This window comes from Sus scrofa, chromosome 14, assembly GCF_054392235.1.
Source record: "Sus scrofa isolate SSC_HxYL_T2T_F1_AM1 chromosome 14, Sscrofa_HxYL_maternal_Yorkshire_Landrace_v2.0, whole genome shotgun sequence".
NCBI classification, from domain to species: domain Eukaryota; kingdom Metazoa; phylum Chordata; class Mammalia; order Artiodactyla; family Suidae; genus Sus; species Sus scrofa.
This window is the reverse complement of record NC_139396.1, coordinates 51,439,721-51,464,402: the sequence shown is the minus strand read 5'-3', so window position 1 is coordinate 51,464,402 and position 24,682 is coordinate 51,439,721. Positions and strand designations below refer to the sequence as shown.

The 24,682-nt window shown below is 40.7% G+C and overlaps 1 protein-coding gene across 9 annotated transcripts in view; it reads left to right on the top strand.

The window, feature by feature from the left end:
• KNTC1 (kinetochore associated 1) overlaps positions 1-24,682 on the top strand; it is an 88,670-nt gene that overhangs the window by 1,123 nt on the left and 62,865 nt on the right. For 7 of the 9 annotated variants that reach the window (XR_002338925.2, XR_014827219.1, XR_014827218.1 and 4 more), the window contains exons 2-18: positions 2,649-2,819; positions 7,334-7,454; positions 9,656-9,771; positions 11,113-11,191; positions 12,580-12,657; positions 13,545-13,579; positions 13,816-13,926; positions 16,189-16,282; positions 16,942-16,994; positions 17,476-17,591; positions 17,961-18,015; positions 18,541-18,639; positions 20,478-20,521; positions 20,633-20,698; positions 20,795-20,870; positions 24,071-24,196; positions 24,287-24,376. Coding sequence is in view for 6 of the 9 variants with exons in the window: in XM_084995980.1 (XP_084852106.1) it covers positions 2,691-2,819; positions 7,334-7,454; positions 9,656-9,771; positions 11,113-11,191; positions 12,580-12,657; positions 13,545-13,579; positions 13,816-13,926; positions 16,189-16,282; positions 16,942-16,994; positions 17,476-17,591; positions 17,961-18,015; positions 18,541-18,639; positions 20,478-20,521; positions 20,633-20,698; positions 20,795-20,870; positions 24,071-24,196; positions 24,287-24,376 (1,488 nt within the window). In the remaining 3 variants the exon portion in view is untranslated. The remainder of the gene's footprint in view (positions 1-2,648; positions 2,820-7,333; positions 7,455-9,655; positions 9,772-11,112; positions 11,192-12,579; positions 12,658-13,544; positions 13,580-13,815; positions 13,927-16,188; positions 16,283-16,941; positions 16,995-17,475; positions 17,592-17,960; positions 18,016-18,540; positions 18,640-20,477; positions 20,522-20,632; positions 20,699-20,794; positions 20,871-24,070; positions 24,197-24,286; positions 24,377-24,682) is intronic. The other 2 variants (XM_084995982.1, XM_084995981.1) reach the window with 1 other exon arrangement.

Genomic DNA, 24,682 nt, shown 5'->3' with positions numbered 1-24,682 from the left:
CCCCCTTCTTTTGTACACTCTTTGTAATTATGCAGTATAATAGTTAACAGCTGGTGTGAATTTGAGTCTACAAATTCGCAGATGAGTATAGCTACATCATCAATTCGCTTTAGGTGACCTTGGCCATTTACTTAGTCCCTGACTCATGTTTCTCAGCTGTAAAGTGGGTTGTTGTGTAGATTAAAAGAGTGATTCATTCACTCTTCATTGCCTACTCAATACCGCAGTATATTTTATTTTTGTATGTCCTTCCTGTGAGAATATAAATTTCATACTGTATTCTCAGCTCCTAGAACAGTGACTGGTATGTATTAGGCATTCAATAAACAGTTGTTGAAAGAGTTGAGTGTGACAGACCTGGGAGGCTGACACTATTTAACTATTTTTACAGAGATAGGACACTGAGACCCATGAAAATTTTCACTCCAACCTTTCCTTCCCATCTCCTCCCAACTACCACCCAAACATAGCCATTAAAGCTCTTGTTTATTCTAATATGCGTTGTTTCTGTACTCCTGTTTACACTTCTATTAAGAACTCTTTTCTTGGGCGTTCCCATTGTGCTCAGTGGGTTAAGCACCCAACTAGTGTCAGTGAGGATGCTGGTTCAGTCTCTGGCCTCACTTAGTGGGTTAAGGATCTGGCGTTGCTGTGAGCTGTGGTGTAGGTCACAGAAAAGGCTCAGATCCTGCGTTGCTGTGGCTGTGGTGTAGGTTGGCAGCTGTAGCTCCAATTCAACCCCTAGCCTAGGAACTAGGGAGAACAGAATGCCCAGATCCTTGAGGGAGACTAGGAGGGACACTTGGGGGCACAGCCGGGGGGGGGGGGTGGGGGTGGGGGGGTGGGGGCGGGGCAAGGAGATCCAGAGACACCTGATGAGAGTTTCAAGGATGATATTTAAGGGAGAATAACATGCAAGGGAGCAGCCCAACAAAGGGGCTGGGAGACCCAGAGAAGGCTTGCTTGTTGACTGTCTCCTTCCTCATCAGACTCAATTCCATGAAGATAGGGCTTGTTGTCTGTTTGTTCCCTGTTGTATCCCAAGGGAAGTAGCTGGCAGAGCTTCTGGGATGTGGTAGACATTCAATAAACGCTGCTGATGGAATGAGTGGGTTGTCACGGTGCTGGGGAATGAGTGACAAGTGGCAGAGGTGCAGTTGGCTGAATCTCTTGAGAATGTGGGGATGGAGATGGGGGGTGCAAAGCAAGGGGCCCAGACTCCTAAGGGGGTGGCCAGAGGAATCAGAAAACACCAGAGTAGCATCTCACTGGGAGGTGGGAGGGAAGGAAGAGTAGTGGAGGCCACTGACCCCACAGAAATGAATCTGGGGAGGCCTAGGCATCTGGGGACAGGGAAGAGACTTGGAGAGTGTTGGGAAGGAGAAAGTGGAAAACCCAATGCCAGCTGCCAGTGGCGGGGGCACCAGGAGAAGCAGTGATTGTCTGTCCATCCATCCATCCATCTATCCATCTACCCATTCATCCCAGCTGTCCATCCCTTCCTCCATTCCTCACTCATTTATCCATTCATCCTCCAATCATCCATCCACCCGTCCCTTTACCCACTTAGACCACCAGAGAACTCTCCCTCTTTTCCTATATTTAAAAAAGCTCCTGGAGTTCCCGTCGTGGCGTAGTGGTTAACGAATCCGACTGGGAACCATGGGGTTGCGGGTTTGGTCCCTGCCCTTGCTCAGTGGGTTAACGATCTGGCATTGCCGTGAGCTGTGGTGTAGGTTGCAGACACGGCTCGGATCCCGAGTTGCTGTGGCTCTGGCGTAGGCCGGTGGCTACAGTTCCGATTCGACCCCTAGCCTGGGAACCTCCATATGCTGCGAGAGCGGCCCAAGAAATGGTAAAAAGACAAAAAAAAAAAAAAAAAAAAGATTACAAATAACTCTTTGGTCATTTCAGACCTGATCCTGTTTTTTTAAGTTCATCTGGAACCTTAGTGTCCTGAGTTATCCCAGACAGTCTGACTTAAGAGCCTTTATTATTTAATGCTATACTGATGAAAGGATTATTTCACGGAGTTCCTGTTGTAGCACAGTGGGAACAAATCTATTAACCGTGAGGACGAGGGTTCCATCCCTGGCCTTGCTCAGTGGGTTAAGGATCTGATGCTGCTGTGAGCTGTGGTGTAGGTCACAGACGTGGCTCGGATCTGGGATTGTGGCTGTGGCTGTGGCTGGCAGCTATAACTCCGATTCAACCCCTAGCCTGAGAACTTCCATATGCCGTGGGTGCAGCCCTAAAAAAAAAAGGGGGGTTTACTTCAAATGAAAAGTTGCTATAGTTTCAACTAGACAACCAAAATACCAGAAGCTCTAGGACACAATGGTAAGATCAGAGTTGTTTGCTTGTGTAGGTAAACCAATATGTTCTTCTCTAGTAACAGTCATAGTTCTAGTCCCATTTATCCTACTGATCAAAAATGAAAATGTCTAGTGACCACAGACATAACAAGAACATAGAGAAATTTTTATATATATATGCTTTTATATATATGTCTTTATGTGTGTATGTATATGTGTATATATATATATATATATATATATATGTCTTTTTGGATAAAACCTTTTCATTTTCCAAGGAACTGGATTCTATGCAACAGTATAATTATACTCTAATTTTACATATTGTCACAGGGAAGGCAGTGGTTCCTGATTCAGGAAAACAGTCTCAGCAACATGTGGAGTGATATTGAGCTACTAACAAGCGATGACACAGGAAGTGGGTACCTAAGTGTTGGTTCAAGGAAAGAACATGGAACTGCTTTATATCAAGTAGATTTACTAGCAAAGATCTCCTCTGAAAAGGTAATGGTTATGATGTGGGCCTTTTTCATTCATAAAATTTTTACTGAGTGCTTTGTAAGAGGCCACAAGGTAGATGTTTTATAAATGTATATAGCCCTTTCTTAGGGAATCCGGGTTCTCTATCAGATTATTACTGGAAATTTCCATCTGAATTCCCATGGCATCATCTTAAAGTCAGTATTTTCAAAACTGAACTTTTCATAGCTCCTCTTGACATTTTGGACATACAGGTATGTATAAAATGATGCAAAGAGGAGTTCCTGTTGTGGTGCAGCTAGGAATCATGAGGTTGTGGGTTTGCTCCCTGGCCTTGCTCAGCGGGTTAAAGATCCAGCATTGCCATGAGCTGTGGTGTAGGTTGCAGATGCGGCTCCTGTCTGCTGTGGCTACGGCTGTGGCTGGTAGCTGTAGCTCCCATTAGACCCCTAGCCTGGGAACCTTATGCCGAAGGTATGGCCCTAAAAAGCAAGCAAGCAAACAAACAAAGCAAAGAATGTCCACCACCAGCTTAGGAAATAAAACATTAGCAATAGAATTGAAGCAAGCAAGCCTCTGGGGTCCCTCCCTGATCTCATGCTCTTCTCATGCTCCATCTCTGAATTAAGCACTCTGCTGAGGTTGAGATTATCTGATCTTTTCCATGCACTTTCTTCTATAGTTTAACTTTTTTCTTTTAATAGCTATTCTACCATTCTCACTCCCAGCTTGAAACCTTATTCTCTGCCTTCGATGAAGAGAATTGCTGTTAGTTTTTTATCTTTGATTTTCCTTCTCAGTAATTTGCTTTTGGTAAAATATTGATGATCTTGGTAAACAGAAGTTTCTTTAAGAGAAAGTACAAAATGATCTGTCACAGTATTATAGCCTAGGATTCCTCTATAGAGGCTATAGTAAGTTAATGTAATGTTTAATTCTCTAATTTAGAAAAAAAGTATTTTAAAAGAAAGGAAAAAGAGACCAGACAAGATTTGTATTTTCTAGGGCTAGAAAGGCAGGGCCTTCTCTGGGGATCTTATTCAAAAAGGGCTTCAAATGTAAGCTTTTGACTTTTCTTCAGATGAAGTTCTACGTATATTCAAAAAAACTTGTCAATAGTTTTTTTTTTTTTTTTAAATCATTCTTTATGTAGCTTGCATCCTATTGCCAGACTTACTGTTTCATGGCATTTATAAATCACAGAATTTAGGAGTTCCCATCATGGCTCGGCGGAAATGAATCTGACTAGCATCCATGAGGACGCAGATTTGATCCCTGGCTTCGCTCAGTGGCATTGCCATGAGCTGTGGTGTAGGTTACATATGCGGCTCGGATCCTGTGTTGCTCTGGTTGTGGTATAGGCCAGCAGCTACAGCTCCAATGTGAGCCCCAGCCTGTGAACCTCCATATGCTCAGTTGCAGACCTAAATAGACCCCCCAAAAAAAAAAAATCACAGAATTTATAATTATGAGTAGTCCAGATAAATTGTATTCTTTGGTATTAAATTGTTTATTTGTTAAGGGCAAAAATTTAAAGAATACCTTAAGTTCTGTAATGAGAAAGTGGTATTTCTTTATTTTTTAATATTACCAGCCACCTTAAAGCTTGTAAGTGGCCCAGGCCCCTCTTGATCTCTGAGGGCTCCTGTTGATCTCTGAGGGCTCCTGTTGAAAAACAGTAGTGTGTATTGTGAGCCTTGAACTCAGGAACTAAAATTCCATAAGTATGCATTTGGTGGGGGGGAAGGAAGAAGGAATGTTTGCCCACGTACGGCGGCTCTCTTTACTTAAAACAAAATGATGCTTCTGTAAAGCGCGTTTGTTCTGAAAGCACACATGCAGGTACCCATGCTAGGCACTTGGTAAGGTCACCTTATCTCTTTTTAGGATCTTAAAGTTAGGCAGACAGGACACAGCAATAAAAGTTATCCAGCTTACAAGTCAATATATTCCAAAATCCAAATGAATGGTACAGACAGTAAATGCCGTAGGAATTTAGAGGATGGAGAGCTCACTGTGGGTTGGGACAATTTAAGGAACATTTTGTAAACCAGCACCTGACTTGGGCCTTAAGAAAAAGGAGGGGAAATGAAAGCACACCTTACCAAATTTGTAGAATGCAGTAAAAGGAGTGATTAGAGGGAAATTGAATGCATCTATTAGAACAGAAGAAAGGTCTAAAATCAATAATCTGGAGTTCCCGTCGTGGCTCAGTGGTTAACGAATCTGACTAGGAACCATGAGGTTGCAGGTTTGATCCCTGGCCTCGCTCAGTGCGTTAAGGATCTGGCGTTGCCGTGAGCTGTGGTGTAGGTCACAGATGCAGCTTGGATCCCGAGTTGCTGTGGCTCTGGCATAGGCTTGCGGCTACAGCTTTGATTCGACCCCTAACCTGGGAACCTCCATATGCCATGGGAGCGGCCCTAGAAATGGCAAAAAGACAAATAAATAAATAAAATCAGTAATCTGAGTTTCCAGTTAGGACACTAAAAAAAAAAAGGAAGAGTAAGTTAAGTCCAAAGTAAACAGAAGAAAAGAAAGAAAGAGAGCAAAAACCCATGAAATTGAATATAGGAAATCAATTTAAAAAAATCAGTGAAAACAAAAGCTGGTTCTTTGAAAAGATCAATAAATTCTATAAGCCTCTAGTCAGGATAAATAAGAAAAAAAAAGAACACAAATTATTCATATCAGAATTGAAAGAGAAGGCATCACTACAGATTCTATGGACATTGAAATGATAATCAAGGAATACTATGAACATCTCTATGTCCACAAATTTGATAACTTAATGAACTGAACCAATTCCTTGATAGACACAATCTGCTAAAACTCACACAAAAAGTTGACAAAGTTTGTATGAATCATCATACTGAATGATCCCAACTACATGACATTCTGGAAAATGAAAGACAGTAAAAACATAAGTGGTTGCCAGGGTTTGGTGATGGAGGAAGGGTTGAATAGGCAGAACACAGAGAATTTAGAGTAGAGAAAATACTCTGTATGAGATCATAATGCTAGATGTGTCTCATTATACTTTTGTTAATGCTCACAGAATGTACAACAAAAGTGAACCATAATGCGAACTGTGGACTTTGGGTAATTATGTGTCAGAGTAGATTCATCAGTTGCAACAAATGTACCATCTGGGGAGGGATGTTGATAGCGTGGCAGGCTATGTATGTGTGAAACAAGGGATAAACGGGATCTCTCCGTACCTTCCTCTCAATTTTGCTGTGAACATAAAACTGCTCTTAAAAAACAAAGTTTTAAAAAGAAGAGGAGAAAGAGCAGTCTAGGCAGAGAAAACAGCCTGGGAGGATCTCTAGAAGGTGTGGCAAAGTTGCTTCTTCGCAATATGCTTTGGTGTAACTTTTTGCTTATTGGAGAAGCTAGCTAAGAGTATAAGAGAGGGAGTTCCTGCTGTGGTACAACAGGATCAGCAGCATTTCTACAGCACTGGGTTGCAGGTTTAATCCCTGGCCCATCACAGTGGGTTAAGGGTCTGGGGTGCCCTAGTGCAGCATAGGTTGCAACTCCTGCTCAGATCTGAACTCTGCCCTGGAAACTACATATGCCTTGGAGCAGCCAAAAAAAAAAAAGTGTAAGAGGAATCAGAATGTGGGGGAGATCTCAAGAGTTACAACTGCAGAAGATGACTGTTGAAACAGGGATAAAACAAACTAATGGGTTTAGTTTGTCAGAGAAGCGTAAGAATAGTTAACATTTATGAGCATATGCTACAGGCAAGGTTCCCATTTAGGCCCTTTACATGAATTAATTCACTTAATCTCCATACCAGCCAGAGTTGTAGGGAATATTAACATTCCTGTTGTACAAGAGAGTAGATGGAGACATTTGCCTGAGATGACTCAGCTAGTAAGTGACAGAGCATTCTCAACCCCTAAGCTGTCCCATCTGCTTCAGGATACATATGTGTGGGCAGCCTTAATCACCAGAAGCGGAAAACTGAAGACTCATTCGGTTTGCATATTGTTTTTCAAAGTGTTGGCTTCACTGCCCGTGTTTTTAAAAATCAGAACATTTCACAGGAAGATCCAAATTTTCATGATAAAATGGAAGCTGTGGCCATGCCAAGGTTGCCTTTCCACGGGGTTTTCATTTGGCCCCATCCTTAGTGTACGTGCGGCTTCGTATCCTCCAGTTAACAGTACACCACAGTCCCCCTGGCTGTTACATCCCGGCTACTGAGACTTTATGCCAGTATTGGTTCATTAATTTATGTCAATGCCTGCTGGCTTCTGTGGGCCTAAGATGGACCCTTACCAAAAACTTGTACTTTGAAACCCTTTGCCCTTTCCTAGCAACCCTGGACTATTTTCCCTATTTTAGGCTCTGGAGGCATTAAGATATGCAAAAAGCTTCACTAAGTAAATACATGGGCTAAAAAAAAAAAAAGTCCTGTCAAGTAGAGTATTAAACATGGGTACATGAGATTGTGGTGATCCTATTGATAAGCATTGTTAAACATGTATAAAAATGTTTTATTTTAGTCATGCTTTTCCCTCCTACAGGCCTTGCTAAATCCAAAAATACAAGCATGCAGTTTAAGTGATGGATTTATTATTGTAGCAGACCAATCAGTGATACTGCTGGACAGTGTTTGTAGATCGCTTCAATTGCATCTTGTATTTGGTAAGTCTAATGTGATGCAATAAAATAAATTGGAAGTCAAATATATCTTGCCACCAATTTCTCCAGCATTGCTTTTTCTTTTCTTTTTTTGTTTTTAGGGCCGCACCCGTGGGATATGGAAGTTCCCAGGCTAGGGGTCGAATTGGAGCTGCAGCTTCCAGCCTATGCCACAGCCACAGTTGTGGGATCTGAGCCATGATCCTTAATGCACTGAGTGAGGCCGAGAATCCAGCCTGCATCCTCATGGATACTAGTCATGTTTGTTGCCGCTGAGCCACAACGAGAACTCCAGCCTTGCTTTTTCTTCACTCCATTATTTATAAGACTCGGAATTGGACTAATTTCAAGAAATTAATCTTGAGTACCTTTTGTTGTGTACCAGATGCAAAGGATCATGAGATGATCCCTTTTCTCATTCAGTCTAAGGGATGACGTACATGGAAAGCTGTAACAATTTATTCGCATGCTTTTTGTATTAGAATACTGTAGAAAACAGTGGAGCCCAGTTATTTTCAAGTTCCCGAATCAACAGATATTTGAATACTTTTAGAATGTATAGCACTATAAAAACTTTTTAAAAAGTACTTACGAATTCTTCATGAGTTAAAGAGCTTTAAATATCTATATGGCAACATAGACTTAACTGTAAATTAAGGGACACATAAGACAGTGGTTATGCTGAAAAATAGGTGAAAATATTGTGAAAACTTTTTCTGAAATTTTGAGAGAAAGGTGGTTGAAGTGTTTACATAAGAACAGCTGTACTCATGTCGCAACAGAAGAAAGGGTGGGGGAAAAAACTGTAACTGCAATGTATACATCTAAGGATAACCTGACCCCCTTGCTGTACAGTGGGAAAATAAAAAATAAAATAAAAAAAATAATAAATTAAAAAAAAAAAAAAAAGAACAGCTGAAACTTTGTTTTTTAAAAAAAGAACTTAGCTGAAAATCAACCAGGAGTTATGCCTCTGAGAACAAAATCTCGATCATAAAATGCAGGAGAAAAACTCTTATTTTGAGGAATCTTAGTGTATTTAACCCTGATGGATCCACAAGATTCACACTTTCTCCAGTGAAAAGTGAGGCTGTGTTTATGATACCTTGTGTGTGTGTCTGTCTGTCTTTTTAGGGCCGCACTTGCAGCATATGAAAGTTCCTGGGCTAGGGGTCGAATTGGAGCTGCAGCTGCCAGCCTACACCACAGCCACAGAAATGTCAGATCCAAGCCAAATTTGCGACCCACACCACAGCAATGCCAGATCTTTAACTCACTGAGCGAGGCCAGGGATCAAACCCGGGTTTTCATGAATAGTAGTCAGGTTTGTTACCGCTGAGCCACAATGGGAATTCAGAAGATACTGCTTTTGAGGGAGTTCCCCTGTGATGCAGCCAGGTTAGGCATCAGGCTTTGCCACAGCTATGGTGCAACCTGTGCCTGTTGCATGGGTTCAACCCCTGGCACAGGAACTTCCACATGCCATGCCATTAGTACATGGGAGTTCCCTTGTGGCACAGCAGGTTAAGGATGTAGCACTGTTGCTATACAGCCCGGGTCACTGCTGTGGCATAGGTTTGATCCCTGGCCCAGGAACTTCCATGTGTAGCCAAACAAAAAAAGATCTTGCTTCTGAATAACTTTGGTTATAAGCAATTTACACGATACTGCTTTTATTTCATAGCCTTCCTCTCTCCGTCTCCATCTCACCCTCCCTGGTTTTCTTGCTGTTGTGCAAACAATAACTCCCTCATCTCCTTCAAATCTTAGCTCAAATCTCACCTTATCAAAGAGGGCTCTCCCAGCACTCCAGTTAACTGCATGGCTCTTTGGAGCTCTTTCCCTGCCCTACTTTTTCTTTTTTCCTGAGAATTCATCATGTTCATATAGGTCATGTAACTTGATTACTAGGCTGACACTCATCAATTTCTGCCTTAGAATTTGAGCTCCATGAAGATGGGGCTCTTGTTATTATTCTCAGAAATATGCAAAAGGCTTAAAACAATGCTTATCATATACTGTGCTCAGTAAATATTTGTTGACTGAATAAGAGTCTGTTGCATTTCTTTTTATGTTAATCTCTACTTTTCTGAAATATTTAAAAGAGGCTTAAATAGTTGACTTTTAATAATGAAATTTGCAAATTTTTTGTTGAAGATAAACATTTTGGGAGGAAGCTCCTAACTTTGATTTGAAATTTTCAGATACTGAAGTGGATGTGGTTGGCCTATGTCAAGAAGGAAAGTTTCTTTTGGTTGGGGAGAGAAGTGGCAACTTGCATCTTATTCATGTAACATCAAAGCAAACATTACTGACCAATGTAAGATCCTGTTGTGTTTCTCATATTCATTCTAAATTCTCTCTTAGACAAAATTTTCTTTACTGTGGATAGGTTCATTTGTGGGAGCTTGGGGTTAATAGATGCAACCTACTGCTTTTGGAATGGATTAGCAATGAGATCCTGCTGTGTAGCACTTGAGAACTATGTCTAGTCACTTATGATGGAGCATGATAATGGGAGAAAAAAGAATGTGTACATGTATGCGTAACTGGGTCATCATGCTGTACAGTAGGAAAAAAGTTGTATTGGGGAAATAACAATAAAAAAATTATCTCTTAGACAACTAAAACTCAAGCAAAACATTACTTGATTTTGTATTTTAAAGAATAATGTTTCTTTACACTAAATTTAAGAGTTATACCTTAGAGGAGTTCCCGTCGTGGCTCAGCAGAAACAAACCTGACTTGTATCCATGAGGATGAAGGTTTCATCCCTAGCCTCGCTCAGTGAGTTAAGGATCCAGTGTTGCTGTGAGCTGTGGTGTAGGTTGCATACTCAGCTCAGATCTGGCATTGCTGTGGCTGTGGTACAGGCCAGGAGCTACAGCTCCGATTCAGCCCCTAGTCTGGGAACCTCAATATGCCTTGGGTGTGGCCCTAAAAAGAAGAAGGAAAAAAAAGAAATCATCCCTTTGATAGGCACCTTAGCTCTCTGTGGCCATTATCCCATTCTTGCCCATCTCAAGTTCCTGTGGGGGTGGCTGCAGCAACTGAGGGCTTGGCAGCAGGCAGCCCATTTGTCTCCATCCTAAGTTCCCTCATGGCTTGATGGCCACAGCATTCTTTGTTTGTTCAAATAGCGGGCAATATTTTTCATCCACAAAACATGAAATAAATGCAAAATTGAAAAATTATGGTTTGAAGATAGTATGCTTGTGGAAAATAGTTTTCCATTTTATGTTTATTTTGTAAATTTTTTTTTTTTTTTTTTTTTTGCTTTTTAGGGCCACACCTGCAGAACATGGAAGTTTCCAGGCCACGGGTCCAATTGGGGCTGCAGCTGCCGCCCTATGCCACTGCTACAGCAACTCCCGGGATCTGAGCCGAGCCTGTGAACTACACCACAACGCACGGCAATGCCAGATCCTCGACCCACTGAGAAAAGCCAGGGATGAAACCCACATCCTCATGGATACTAGTCAGATTCATTTCTGCTGATCCATGATGGGAACTCCCTCGTTTTCCATTTTAAAACTAAAATGTCTGGAATATAGATGAATTATTGCTAAAGATAATTGATAACCCTAGAATTTAAAGAATATAATCCTTGGTTATATTTTTCTGGATTTAATCTTAACATTTGAAATTAATTTGCAATTAGGCTTTTGTTCAGAAAGCTAATGATGAAAATCAGCGTACTTATCGGAATCTTGTTATTGAGAAAGATGGTTCACGTGAAGGTAAGTGTTATAATTTCTTTTTTAAGGTTTTCTTATCAATACCCAATCAAAAACCAGATTTATAGTTAATATATAAATTACTTGGTAAAACTACACATTGTTAAAGTTTTACGGATGCAGTTAATTATTCTAAAAACCACATTTTTTTTTTAGCTCTTTTCAGAAACTTAAATGTACTTTTCTTAAACTATTCTAAGCTTTTATAGTTTTGAGAGTTCTGTAGATTACCAAGGAGACATAATATTCTTTAAAATGATTTTGTGGGTTTCAGCATGTTAATCATATTTTCTTTCCTCCTTTTTTTTTTTTTTTTTTTTGTCCTTTGTCTTTTGAGGGCTGTACCCAAGGCATGTGGAGGTTCCCAGGCTAGGGGTCTAATCAGAGCTGTAGCCGCTGGCCTACACCAGAGCCACAGCAGTGCCAGATCCGAGCTGCGTCTGCAACCTACACCACAGCTCACAGCAACGCCAGATCCTTAATCCACTAAGCGAGGCCAGGGATTGAACCTGCAACCTCATGGTTCGTAGTTGGATTCTTTTCTGCTGCAACACAATGGGAACTCCAATCATATTTTCTTTCTTTTTTTTTTTTTTTGTCTTTTTGCCATTTCTTGGGCCGCTCCCGCAGCATATGGAGGTTTCCAGGCTAGGGGTCTAATCAGAGCCATAGCCACCGGCCTACACCACAGCCACAGCAACTCGGGATCCGAGCCGCGTCTGCAACCTACACCACAGCTCACGGCAACGCCGGATCCTTAACCCACTGAGCAAGGGCAGGGACCAAACCCGCAACCTCATGGTTCCTAGTCGGATTCGTTAACCACTGCGCCACGACGGGAACTCCCATATTTTCTTTTTAACAAACGTTAACTAGACCTTAATTTATTTTGATATAGCTGATTTTTTTTTCTGGCAAGTGAAGTTTGGTTTATAAAAGTTTCAAAGAAGTTAACATTGTTTTTGCAAATAACTTACCAATTCTTTTTAAATAACGTTTATCTATGTCATTATTATTTGATGATTAGAATTTAAATGAGCAAATTGACGTATTTTTAAGCTAGGTCCAGACTCTGGTTTAAATTTTTTTTTTTAGGGCCATACCCACAGCATATGAAAGTTCCCAGGCAAGGGGTCAAATAGGAGCTGCAGCCACCAACCTACACCACAGCCACAGCAAAGCAGCATCTGAGCTGTGTCTGGGACCTATACCACAGCTCATAGCAATGCTGGATCCTTAACCCACTGAGTGAGGCCAGGAATCGAGGCCAGGGATCCTCACATCCTCATGGATGCTAGTCAGTTTCTTCACTGCTGGGCCACAACAGGAACTCCTAAATTTTATATACACGTGCCTTTAAAAAAAAAAATGGTTGATTTTATTTTTAATAGGTACCTATTATATGCTGCTTCTTACAAACAATGGATTTTTTTGTGTCACAAACCTTCAGCTTGTAAAGATTCAACAAGGTAAATAATGCATTATTTTCTCATTACTAATTTACAGCAACATTTCTTACTAGTTTTCCATGTAAATTTTAAAATAGTCTCTTTAAGAATATTAGTTGAATTCCATTCCATGATATTGGGTATATTTTCAAGGATTCATAATATACTTATTCTCCACAGTTGCAGCTGCCACAGAATCGGAAGACATACGATTTTTTCATAGCCTTCAAGGACTTTACAGCTTAGTTGGGGAGACAAGAGACAGGCTAGCACAGTAATAAATGCTTTTTGTTGTGGTGAATGAGCGTGAAAACTGAAATGACTGAGTAAGTGTTAATACAGGGCAATAATAATCTGCTGTGTGTGCCAAGTGGTGTGGTCCTTAGATCCTTCTGAGCTGGCAGAGAATGAGAAATTGATTCAGGGCATATATTCACCAGATAGTGTTTAAAGATTTACTGTGTGCCAAGAACACGCCAGATCCTGGGTATATGAGATTTAAGATACATGGTTCTCTAGTTTATTGAAGGAGCTAGGCAAGAATGAAACACCCCTTCCAAAAGGCAGTGCAAAGTGATGAAGACTTCACAGGTAGGACTTCAGAGCTTCGATGGAAGAGTTGGAACAGGGAGAAGACCCTCTTAGTAGGAAGAATCTTGGAAAGGGAAGGTAAGGAAAGGCACTACAGGACCCATAAGGCAGCCTGGCTGGCATCCTGAGTATAACATGTCATCATGGTTTATCTCATTGGTCAAGGGTAAAACTGAAAAGTCACCAGCTCCGTATTAATTTCTGACCAGTGTCTTTCTCACTAGATTGTGTAAAATTTCACCTTGACAGAAAAGGCAAGTGTATGTATTTTGTAAGTTAATAGTATAAGTTTAGCCTGCTTTCTCTTTTTCATGCAGCAATTGAAAAGGTAGACTTCGATACAGCAAAAAAGGTAAGAAGACAAAACCGCATTGTCCTCTTGAAACTTAGTTTAACGTAAGTTGAAGGAAGTGTTTCTATCATTGTCTAATGGTTGATATTTGGGGAATTAGTATGATAGAACATTTTAATAACATTTCCCTTTAAAAATACATTTATAACTTGCTTTAAATAGATTTTTATCAGTCTTTCCAAGGAATTTGGACTGTGGAGCATATATATAACCTTCTTATTTTTTAAATCTTACAGTTACAAGGACAAATCAAATCCAGTTTTATTTCTACTGAAAATTATCACACCCTCGACTGTCTCAATCTTGTGGCTGGTGATTTAGCGAGCGAAGTCCCTGTGATAATTGGGGTAATTCTTTTTAATAAAATTTTTTTTTTTTTTTTTTTTTCAATTTTTAGGGTCACACCCACAGCATATGGAAGTTCCCAGGCTAGGGGTCATATTGGAGCTTCAGCTGCTGGCCTACATCACGGCTACAGCAATGAGGGATCTGAGCCCTGTCTATGACTTACACTATAGCTCTCAGCAACACTGGATCCTCAACCCACTGAGCAAAGCCAGGGATTGAACCCGAATCCTCATGGATACTAGTCGGATTCATTTCTACTGCACCACTACGGGAACTCTCTCTGAAATGTTTCTTCATTAAACATAGTTTGGGTCTGGGGTACCTGTTGTGGCTCAGTGGTTAATGAATGACTAGCATCCATGAGGTAGCAGGTTTGATCCTTGGCCTTGCTTAATGGGTTAAGGATCTGGCATTGCCAAGAGCTGTGGTGTAGATGCGGCTCAGATCCTGTGCTGCTGTGGCTGTGGCGTAGGCCGGTGGCTGTAGCCATGATTTGACCCCTAGCCTGGGAAACTCCAAATGCCACAGGTGGTGGCCCTGAAAAGCAAAAAAAAAAAAACAAAAAAACCCGAAACCCATAGTTTGGGTTAAATTACAAGTTAATCTGTAATGTTGCACAGCATTGTAAATCAGCTATAATAAATAAATTTTTAAAAATTTGTGGACGCGTTGCTGTGGCTCTAGTGTAGGTCGGTGGCTACAGCTCCGATTCGACCCCTAGCCTGGGAACCTCCATATGCCGCGGGATCGGCCCAAAGAAATAGCAAAAAGACAAAAAAAAAAAAAAAAAATTTGTGGAGTTCCTATTGTGGCGCAGCAGAAATGAATCCGACTAGGAACCATGAGGTTGTGGGTTCGATCCCTGGCCTCGCTCAGTGGGTTAAGGATCTGGCGTTGCCGTGAGCTGTGGTGGAGGCTGCAGACACGGCTTGGATCTGGCGTTGCTGTGGCTCTGGTGTAGGCTGGCGGCTACCGCTCTGATTCGATGCCTAGCCTGGGAACCTCCATATGCAGCAGGTATGGCCCTAAAAAGACAAAAAAATAAATAAATAAAAAATTTGTGATGCGGGGCGTTCCCATTGTGTCACTGTGAGCTGTGGTGTAGGTTGCAGATGCAGCTCAGTTCTGGCATCGCTGTGGCTGTGCTGCAGGCCGCTGGCTACAGCTCTGATTCGACACCTAGCCTGGGAACCTCCATATGCCACAGGTGCGGCCCTTAAAAAACCAAAAAAAAAAAAAAAAAAAAAAAAAAAAAGTGTGATGTGTAACAGAAACAGGGAAATTATAAAATTAGAGTCATAAAATTAACTCAATGAATAAATCTGAGTTTCTATGTTGGAGAAGATATTGTGTCTTTATTTTTGCTAATCTCTACCTGAAATTTAGCTTGTCTTTCAGTTATGAGTGTAGGCAAAAACAACAGCAACAAACAAAACATCTAATATTATATTCAAGGAGTATACAAAAATTCTATATTGAAGAATGTCATTACTGCATCGACAACATTTTTCTTGCCAAATTTATATGTTAAGAAGCAGTCGCTTGCCTCCATTTTTTATGTATCTAGTTCAGTATTTCTTTTTTTTTTTTTTTTTTTTTTGGGTCTTTTTGCTATTTCTTTGGGCCGCTCCCGCGGCATATGGAGGTTCCCAGGCTAGGGGTCGAATCGGAGCTGTAGCTCCTGGTCTACGCCAGAGCCACAGCAACGCGGGATCCGAGCCGCGTCTGCAACCTACACCACAGCTCACGGCAACGCCGGATCCTTAACCCACTGAGCAAGGGCAGGGACCGAACCCGAAACCTCATGGTTCCTAGTCGGATTCGTTAACCACTGCGCCATGACGGGAACTCCCTAGTTCAGTATTTCATCAGGGTTTCAAATAATTTAAACGAGTATTGATGGGTTTTTTTTTTTTTTTTCAAATTTTAATGCAAATACTTCATCAAAGACTATATTTATCTGGTAATATCAGAAGGGGTTTTGAAGCTTATCTGATGTCTCCAGAGTGAGTTGCCTGAATTTGCCTGCTCCTTATTAAATGTTCATGTGAGAACAGTGCACAGCAGGACTTTACTGATTCTTTCCCTTCCATCCACTGAAAACAAACTAAGAGAGGAACTGGAAGATAAAAGCAAGCTAGCCTTGAATGCCTAACTATACTTTGGAATTAGTCACTTGTGCACCTTAGGTGTTTCTCCTTTGAGGAGAATTCAGATCTAAAGCCAAGTTTGTAACTGATGGACTATTTTCACTTCCATAGGGAACCGGTAATTGTGCATTCTCAAAATGGGAACCAGATGCTTCTAGGAAGGGAATGACGGTGAAAAATGTTAGTGATGCAGAGATTATTCAAGGTAAAATAAGTTATTGAAACTACTTTTGGTAATTGTGAATTGTCATTTTTTTTTCCTAATTTTTTTTTTTTTTTTTTTTTTTGGTCTTTTTGCCTTTTCTAGGGCTGCTCCCACAGCATATGGAGGTTCCCAGGCTGGGGGTCTATTTGGAGCGGTAGCCGCCGGCCTACGTCAGAGCCACAGCCAACACAGAATCTGAGCTGCGTCTGTGACCTACACCACAGCTCACGGCAACGCCGGATTGTTAACCCACTGAGCAAGGCCAGGGATCGAACCCACAACCTCATGGTTCCTAATCGGATTCGTTAACCACTGCGCCACGACGGGAACTCCATGAGTTGTCATTTTCATGTCAATACCCCACTTCTCGCATATGAGCCATTTTACCATTCCGCTCATGGAAACAAGCCAGCATAGTCTGATGATAGTACACTTATGTGACTGTTCTTGGCATGTTGCATTTGTTACTCTTCATTTTGAGAGGTTTTATGTTTTAGTGGTCATCCAAAAAACTAGAGAAGTGGAAATAAATGGGAATGGAAATGCCTTGTTTAAATATATAGTTCTGCCTTTTCATAAATTGGTTAGTTTATTATTTTAAATATGGCTACATGTAACCCAGAAGCATAATCCTTATACCCTTGCTTTCTCTTTTGTAGGTGCAAAGAAGTTCCAGCTGATAGACAATCTACTTTTTGTTCTTGATACTGATGTATGTTTCTGATTAGTTCCCCTTAAGTGTTTTCACTTGGTATTATGTTTAACAACAGAAATCTTGTTAAACTTAAAAAGACCAGGACTTTAGCCAAGGTGGATTACTGTCTGTGTATTGTGCTTTATTTCAACTATACATCAAAAGATAGATTCTTTTTTTTTTTTTTTCTTGCTTTTTAGGACTGCATCTGTGGCATATGGAGGTTCCCAGGCTAGGGGTCAAATTGGAGCTGGAGCTGCCAGCCTGTGTCACAGCCATAGCAACACAGGACCTGAGCTGCATCTGTGACCTACACCACAGCTCACAGCAACGCCAGATCCTTAACCCACTTCACGTGGCCAGGGATCGAACCCACAACCTCCTGGTTCCTAGTCGGATTGTTTTCTGCTGCACCACAACAGGAACTCCAAAAGATAGATTCTTAAATGTAGATTTCTGGTAATTAAGAAGATGTATCAATAAAGTGTCTCTTTTGCAGAACGTGCTGAGCTTATGGGATATCTACACCTTAACTCCCATATGGAACTGGCCCTCCCTTCACATAGAAGAGTTTCTTCTCACCACAGAAGCAGATTCGCCTTCATCAGTCACATGGTACATTATGACCCTCACATTGATTTCTCTTCTGTTAGAACCAGGTTTCTTGCCTGGTTCTGTTCAGATCATGCATTATGTATTTTGTTCCAAATAACACTGTGAACAGACTGATAAGTTAAAGACCATTTCATTGTTAGCCAAATTCATCCTCAGTGAATCTCAAATAGGCGATACGAAGACCCCACCACCACCCCCTGAGTAAATGTGTTAGACAAAGTGTCAGTCTGAGCTATAAATGTTCAGAAGTCAAGTTCAGTATCTTCTGTGTGAATTAATTTTAACTTTTATACAAGGATATCACTTTGACTTAGCCTTTGTCTAGCAATTGGCTTATTTGACTCATTTAAACCTTCTTTTCTTTTTCAGGCAAGGGATTACAAATCTCAAATTAGTAGCTCTGACAACTACTACTAATAAGAAGGTATTGGAAAATTTATTTCAGATTTGTCCACATTATGTGTCTGAAATCACATTAATATAAAAGTACTAGTTGTTAAGTAGTGTTCACAGCATATTAGCTCTTAGTTCACAAAGATACTTGACAGATTAGAAGTAACCCTGCAGAGTTCTTTTTTCTCATTAAAAAGAAAATGATAAAAAGTTCAGCTTCACAATTTAATTAGAGCATTTCAGCAATAAAAGTGTCCACAAGTAAATGTTTATTATAGTGACTCTTAGCTTGTTCTGGCACTGAAGAATTTCATTTGCCTTAAATACAAATTATAGAACGGACTATAGGTATGTGGATTTTTTTTTTTTAACAGATATAGAAGGTGGCATAGGACATAATTTTGTATGTAACAAATAATTTTATAACAGACTTATTTTTTGCATTTTACTTTGTATCAAGTATTCTAATCTGTGCCCTGGATTGTGGAGTTCTGTCTTGTGTTCATAGGATTATATTGACACATGAAATTAATTACTGTGCACATTTTTTTATTAGATTAAAAATCTCATGGTATATTCATTACCTGTGATGGAAATACTATATTCTTTGGAGGTGTCTAGTGTTTCTTCTCTGGTCCAAAGAGGAATTAGCACAGTAAGTTGACATATATTTTGAACTACTTTTTTTTTTCTCTTTTTCTTGTTTAGTCTTTTTAGGGCTGAACCTGCACTGTATGGAAGTTCCCAGGCTAGGGGTCAAATTAGAGCTGCAGCTGCCAGCCACAGCCACAGCAACATGGGATCAGAGAAGCATCTGTGACCTACAGCACATGCCAGATCCCTTAACCCACTGAGTGAGGCCAAGGATCAAACCCACATACTAGGCATGTTCGTTACCACTGAGCCATGATGGGAACTCTCTGAACTGCTTTATCATTAAAAAAGAAATTAAGAATAACTAAACTCAGGGAGTTCCCGTCGTGGCGCAGTGGTTGACGAATCCAACTAGGAACCATGAGGTTGTGGGTTCGGTCCCTGCCCTTGCTCAGTGGGTTAAGGATCCGGCGTTGCCGTGAGCTGTGGTGTAGGTTGCAGACGCGGCTCGGATCCCGCGTTGCTGTGGCTCTGGTGTAGGCCGGTGGCTACAGCTCTGATTCAGCCCCTAGCCTGGGAACCTCCATATGCCGCGAGAGCGGCCCAAGAAATAGCAACAACAGCAACAACAACAACAAAAAGGAGAGACAAAAGACAAAAAAAAAAAAAAAAAAGAATAACTAAACTCAGCATGATCGAGGCCTAGGGGAATACTGGTTAGAACTCAGGTTTATAACCACGTTTATTGTTACCAGAAGTCATCACGTACATTTGCTGGAGGTCAGTCTTCACCTAAAAAGAAGAAATTAGAACTAATCGAAACATTGGCCAAAGGCATAATCAATTTTCTTGTCTCTATAGAAAATATAGATGGTAGTTAATTTGGGGAAGGTTATTGCTTTTATTTATTTAAAATTGTTATTTACTATTTTTTTCTTTTTGTCTTTTTAGGGCCGCACTTGTGGCATATGGAGGTTTCCAGGCCAGGGGATGAATCCTACGCCACAGGTCATGGAAATGCCAGATCCTTAACCCACTGAGCAAGGCCAAGGATCGAACCTGTGTCCTTATGGGTGCTAGTCTGATTCATTTCTGCTGAGCCTCAATGGGAACTCCTATTTAAAATTGTGATTTAAAAAAATGTTTCTACTACATTTGTTCTATCGCTTTTGAAATATACACACTGTATTTTCCCAAACCATTTGGAAATTATTTGCAGACATCCTGACCTGTCACTCCTAAATATTTCAGCAGGTATCTCCTCAGAATAAGGGCATTCTTCTACAACACACTTATGATACAAAATTTAACATGAATGCAATCCTAGTATAAAATACACCAACCGAATTCAGATTTTACTAATGGTACCAATTACATGAGAACTTTTTTTTTCCTGATCCAGGATTTAGTCGAGCACCACAAATTGAATTTTGTTGTCATGGTCACATGGTATCCATTTTACTTTCTAAAACTTCTTAAGTCTTAGGACATTGACGTTTTTTTGAGCTCAAGCCTGCTGTGTTGTAGAATGTCCTTCTATTTGGATCTGTCTGTTTTGTCATGATTAGATTCTTGCTAAGCTTTTTGGCAAGAATACGGCATAGGTGATACTGTTTCCTAACTGTCACATTAAGGCACTCATGTCCATTTATCCTGTTATTGGTGCTTTTAAATTTGATCACTTGGTTAAAGCAGTCCTGCCAGATATCTCCATTGTAAAACTAATTTTTATGGTGTTAGTTTGAGACTATGGGAATATCCTTTTCCTCGACAGTTTCCCCCAGTAATTTTAGGATCCATTGATGTATAATTTCTGCCTAAACCGTTTTGTACTCTAGTAATAAAAAAGTGAATTAATGCTATATTTCAATTTTAAACATGTTTTTGCTGTTATTGTAGGATACTATATACCTTCTGGAAGGAATTTGCAAAAGTGATCCAAGGTAGGTCATGTTTTGTTTTATCAGATAAGTTGTTACATAACAGCTAAGTTAAAATTTACTCACTAATATTAAATGATAAATGTCAATATTAAATGAAAAACTTTGTTTCAGACTCTCTGAAGACTCAGTCTCTGTTTTAGTGCTCAGATGTCTTACAGAAGCTTTACCAGAAAACAGGTAACTTCCCATTTTCTTCAAAGTCTTGCCTCTAGTGGAAAATTTGAGTTCCCTGATTAATAAAAATTTCACTGACATGTCTTTTCAACTTATCAGATTGAGTCGGTTACTTCACAAACACAGATTTGCTGAAGCTGAGAGCTTTGCCATTCAGTTTGGACTAGATGTTGAGGTAATCATTCATATATTCATTCATTCATTGAATAAGCATTTCTTCATGGGAAGATGACTATATTAAACAAAACAGGAATTTAGTGTGATCAGGCCTGTAATTAAGATAAGGCCAAAGTAGAATAGGAATTCAGAGGAGCCACTGACCCTTAGGAGGGTGGAAAGGCTTCATAGAGGAGGTAGTTTTTATGTCAGATCTTGAAGGTGCTCCAGATGGTCCTGGGAGAGGAGGGAATTTCCAGGTATTGGGACACACGAAGGAAGCGAGCAAGGCTTGGGTGCTTCCTGAAACTCCTAGTAATTAAATAGGACTAGTGTGTAGATTATAGGCACATAGAAGGAAAAGGAGATGATGGAGAAGGAGACGGTCAGAGCCTGGAGGGCTTTGTTTGCACTGCAAGGATTTAGATTTTATTCTGCAGGTAGTGAGGAGCTACTGAGAATTTTAAGCAGGAGACTCTCTTGATTAGGTTGTCATTCTGTAAAGATGGGAAATTGTTTGGAAAAGGCCAAACCTAGAGGTGCAAGGACAAATTGGAAGACTGACTTGGTGCAGTGAGGTGAGTATGTACTGGAGGGGAGGTCTGACAGAGAATTGATAGAGAGAAGCAGTGGGGCTCAGTGATCAAATATAGTGGGGGCACAAATACCAGGAACAGCCCAGCAGGACTCTGACTCAGCATGCTAGTTGGAATGTGATGGCATTACCCAAAACAAGGAACATGTGTGGAAGAGCAGGTTAAGGGGAAAAGATGAAGAGTTCTGCTTTATAAAAATTGCATGTAAGCGATCTTATAAGCCTTTCTGATAGGAAGTTGGAGAGTGATCTGAACTGACTCTGGAGGTAGGTAACACCAGGGGTATGACTCAGACACTTGAGAGTGTGTAGAATGAGATCTGAAGATGAGATACAGGGGCACCAACACATGGGGAATAGAGAAAGAGGGTCTGTAAATGTGTTTGTGAGGAAAACCACATCGAAGTACAATTATAGAAGCCAAGGAAGGAGAAATTTGAAGTTTGGTGGGGAGTGATCAGCAGTTTCAAATACTACAGATGAAATCAAGTATTAAAACTAAAAGTTGTCTGTTGGATTTAGTGGGTGGGAATTCACTGATAACCCTTAAAAAGTCCTAGAAAGTGATGAAGGAGGAAGCCTGAGGGTAGTAAAAAACTTAAGTGGGTGGTAAGTACCCTTGTGTTTGTTACTTTTATTTATTTTTTTTTATTTTATTTTTTTTGTCTTTTTGCCATTTCTTGGACCGCTCCCACCAGCATATGGAGGTTCCAAGGCTAGGGGTCCAATCAGAGCTGTAGCTGCCGGCCTACGCCAGAGCCACAGCAACGCGGGATCCGAGCCGCGTCTGCAACCTACACCACAGCTCACGGCAACGCCAGATCGTTAACCCACTGAGCAAGGGCAGGGACCGAACCCGCAACCTCATGGTTCCTAGTCAGATTCGTTAACCACTGCGCCACGACGGGAATTCCTGTTTTGCATGTTTTTTTTTTTTTTTTTTGTCTTTTTGCCATTTCTTGGGCCGCTCCCGTGGCATATGGAGGTTCCCAGGCTAGGGGTCTCATCGGAGCTGTAGCCGCCGGCCTATGCCAGAGCAACAGCAACTCAGGATCCGAGCCGCGTCTGCAACCTACACCACAGCTCACGGCAACGCCGGATCCTTAACCCACTGAGCAAGGGCAGGGACCGAACCCACAACCTCATGGTTCCTAGTCAGATTCGTTAACCACTGGGCCACGACGGGAACTCCTGTTTTGCATGTTTTAAAATGCTACATTTAAAAAGCAACAAACGGAGTTCCCGTTGTGGCTCAGTGGTTAACGAATCCGACTAGGAACCATGAGGTTGCGGGTTCGGTCCCTGCCCTTGCTCAGTGGGTTAAGGATCCGGCGTTGCCGTGAGCTGTGGTGTAGGTTGCAGGAGCGGCTCAGATCCTGCGCTGCTGTGGCTCTGGCGTAGGCCGGTGGCTACAGCTCCGATTCGACCCCTAGCCTGGGAACCTCCATATGCTGCTGGAGCGGCCCAAGAAATCTCAAAAAAGACAAAAAAATAATAATAATAATAATAAATAAAATAAAAACATGCAAAACAATTCTGTATATTGTTTAGAAATGTGTATGAGTAAAGGGATAAATAAATTAATGGAATAACAGGCACCAAAGTCAGAATAATGGATACTTCTGGTTGGAGGAAGGAGGGTGATACATTTGGAAAAAGAGAAAGGGATCTTAAACTGTATTAGTAATGTGCTTTTTTTTTTTTTTTAATTTGGGTGAAGAGTATGTGAGTATTTGTTACCTTTTTGAACATCTAAAAATTTAATAATAAATAATTTTTTTTAAGTGACTGAAGCAAAAAATCAAACTCAATAAAGGGAGAAACAACTAGAGAAACTGCTCTCTCATATCAGTTTTGACTTTCAGAACCAGAGAGCCCATGTCAAATTTGGTATTTTGTTTATAAAAAGGGAGACTGAGGGAGTTCTCGTGTCTCAGTGGTTAACGAATCCTACTAGGAACCATGAGGTTTCAGGTTTGATCCCTGGCCTCAATCAGTGGGTTAAGGATCCAGCGTGGCCGTGAGCTGTGGTGTAGGTCGCAGATGCAGCTGGGATCCCACATTGCTGTGGCTGTGGTGTAGGCCAGCAGCTCTAGCTCTGATTCATCCCCTAGCCTGGGAACCTCCATATGCTGCAGGTGTGGCCCTAGAAAAGACTAAAAAAGAAAAAAAAAAAGGAACCTGAAATTTTGGTTTTTGCTAACTCATGCTTTTTCTAGCTGCTAAAGAATCTTTGATACAGTTAAGAAACTAGACATGAAATATAATCGTGTCATCTTTTAAAAACGAGCTTCATTCACATTTGAACCTCAAAAGAGGGTAAGGAATGTGTCTGAAAGGAATGTGTCTTTTACACATTCCTTAGATAAGGTGCAAATGTTTACTTAGGTTTTTATGAGAATTAACTGAAGTAATTCACGTAAAGCTCTTAGTACCCTGCTGGATACATTTAGTGAGGACTCAGTAGAAGTCCTTTCCATAAACATTTAGTAATTTGGATTACCTTTCAGTCATCTCACTCTTATCTTTAATGCTTATCCTTGAACCACATGGATATTCTTGTTTTTTCATCTATAGGCATTATTTTGCTTCAGGTTGCTTCATGTGGCATGTTTATTTTACAGCTTGTTTACAAGGTAAAAGCAAATGATATCTTGGAGAAACTAGCTTTGAGTTCTCTGGATACCCATGAGCAGAGCAAATGGCAGAAACTTGTAAATGAAGCTAAGGAAAATCTACATAAAATCCAAGTATGTTTTCCCTGTCATATACTAGAGGATTCAAATTGAAAGATTGGTCAACATTAGATTGCCTTACCATGTGTGGTATTTATGAAACAGGATGATGAATTTGTGGTGAATTACTGCTTGGAGGCTCAATGGATAACCTATGAAACAACCCAACAAATGCTAAATTATGCCAAAAACAGGGTAAGTTTTTATAATGTTTGTACATGTTAGTTTGTCTTATGCAAAAGAAATAATTTCCAAATAATAAATCCTTCCATCAGAGGCCTTTTTAAAAGTGCTTTTGTTGTTGTCCCTAATGATTCCATTTTTACTATACATCGTTCCCCTCACTGACCTTTGAATGAGTATCACTGCTAGTTATATTCCTTCAAATTAAGGTGTAATGGAGTTCCCACTGTGGCATTCCCACTGGTGTTACCACAGCTGAGGTTCTGATTTGATCCCTGGCCCTGGAACTTCCATATGCCTCAGGTGGAGCCAAAAAAG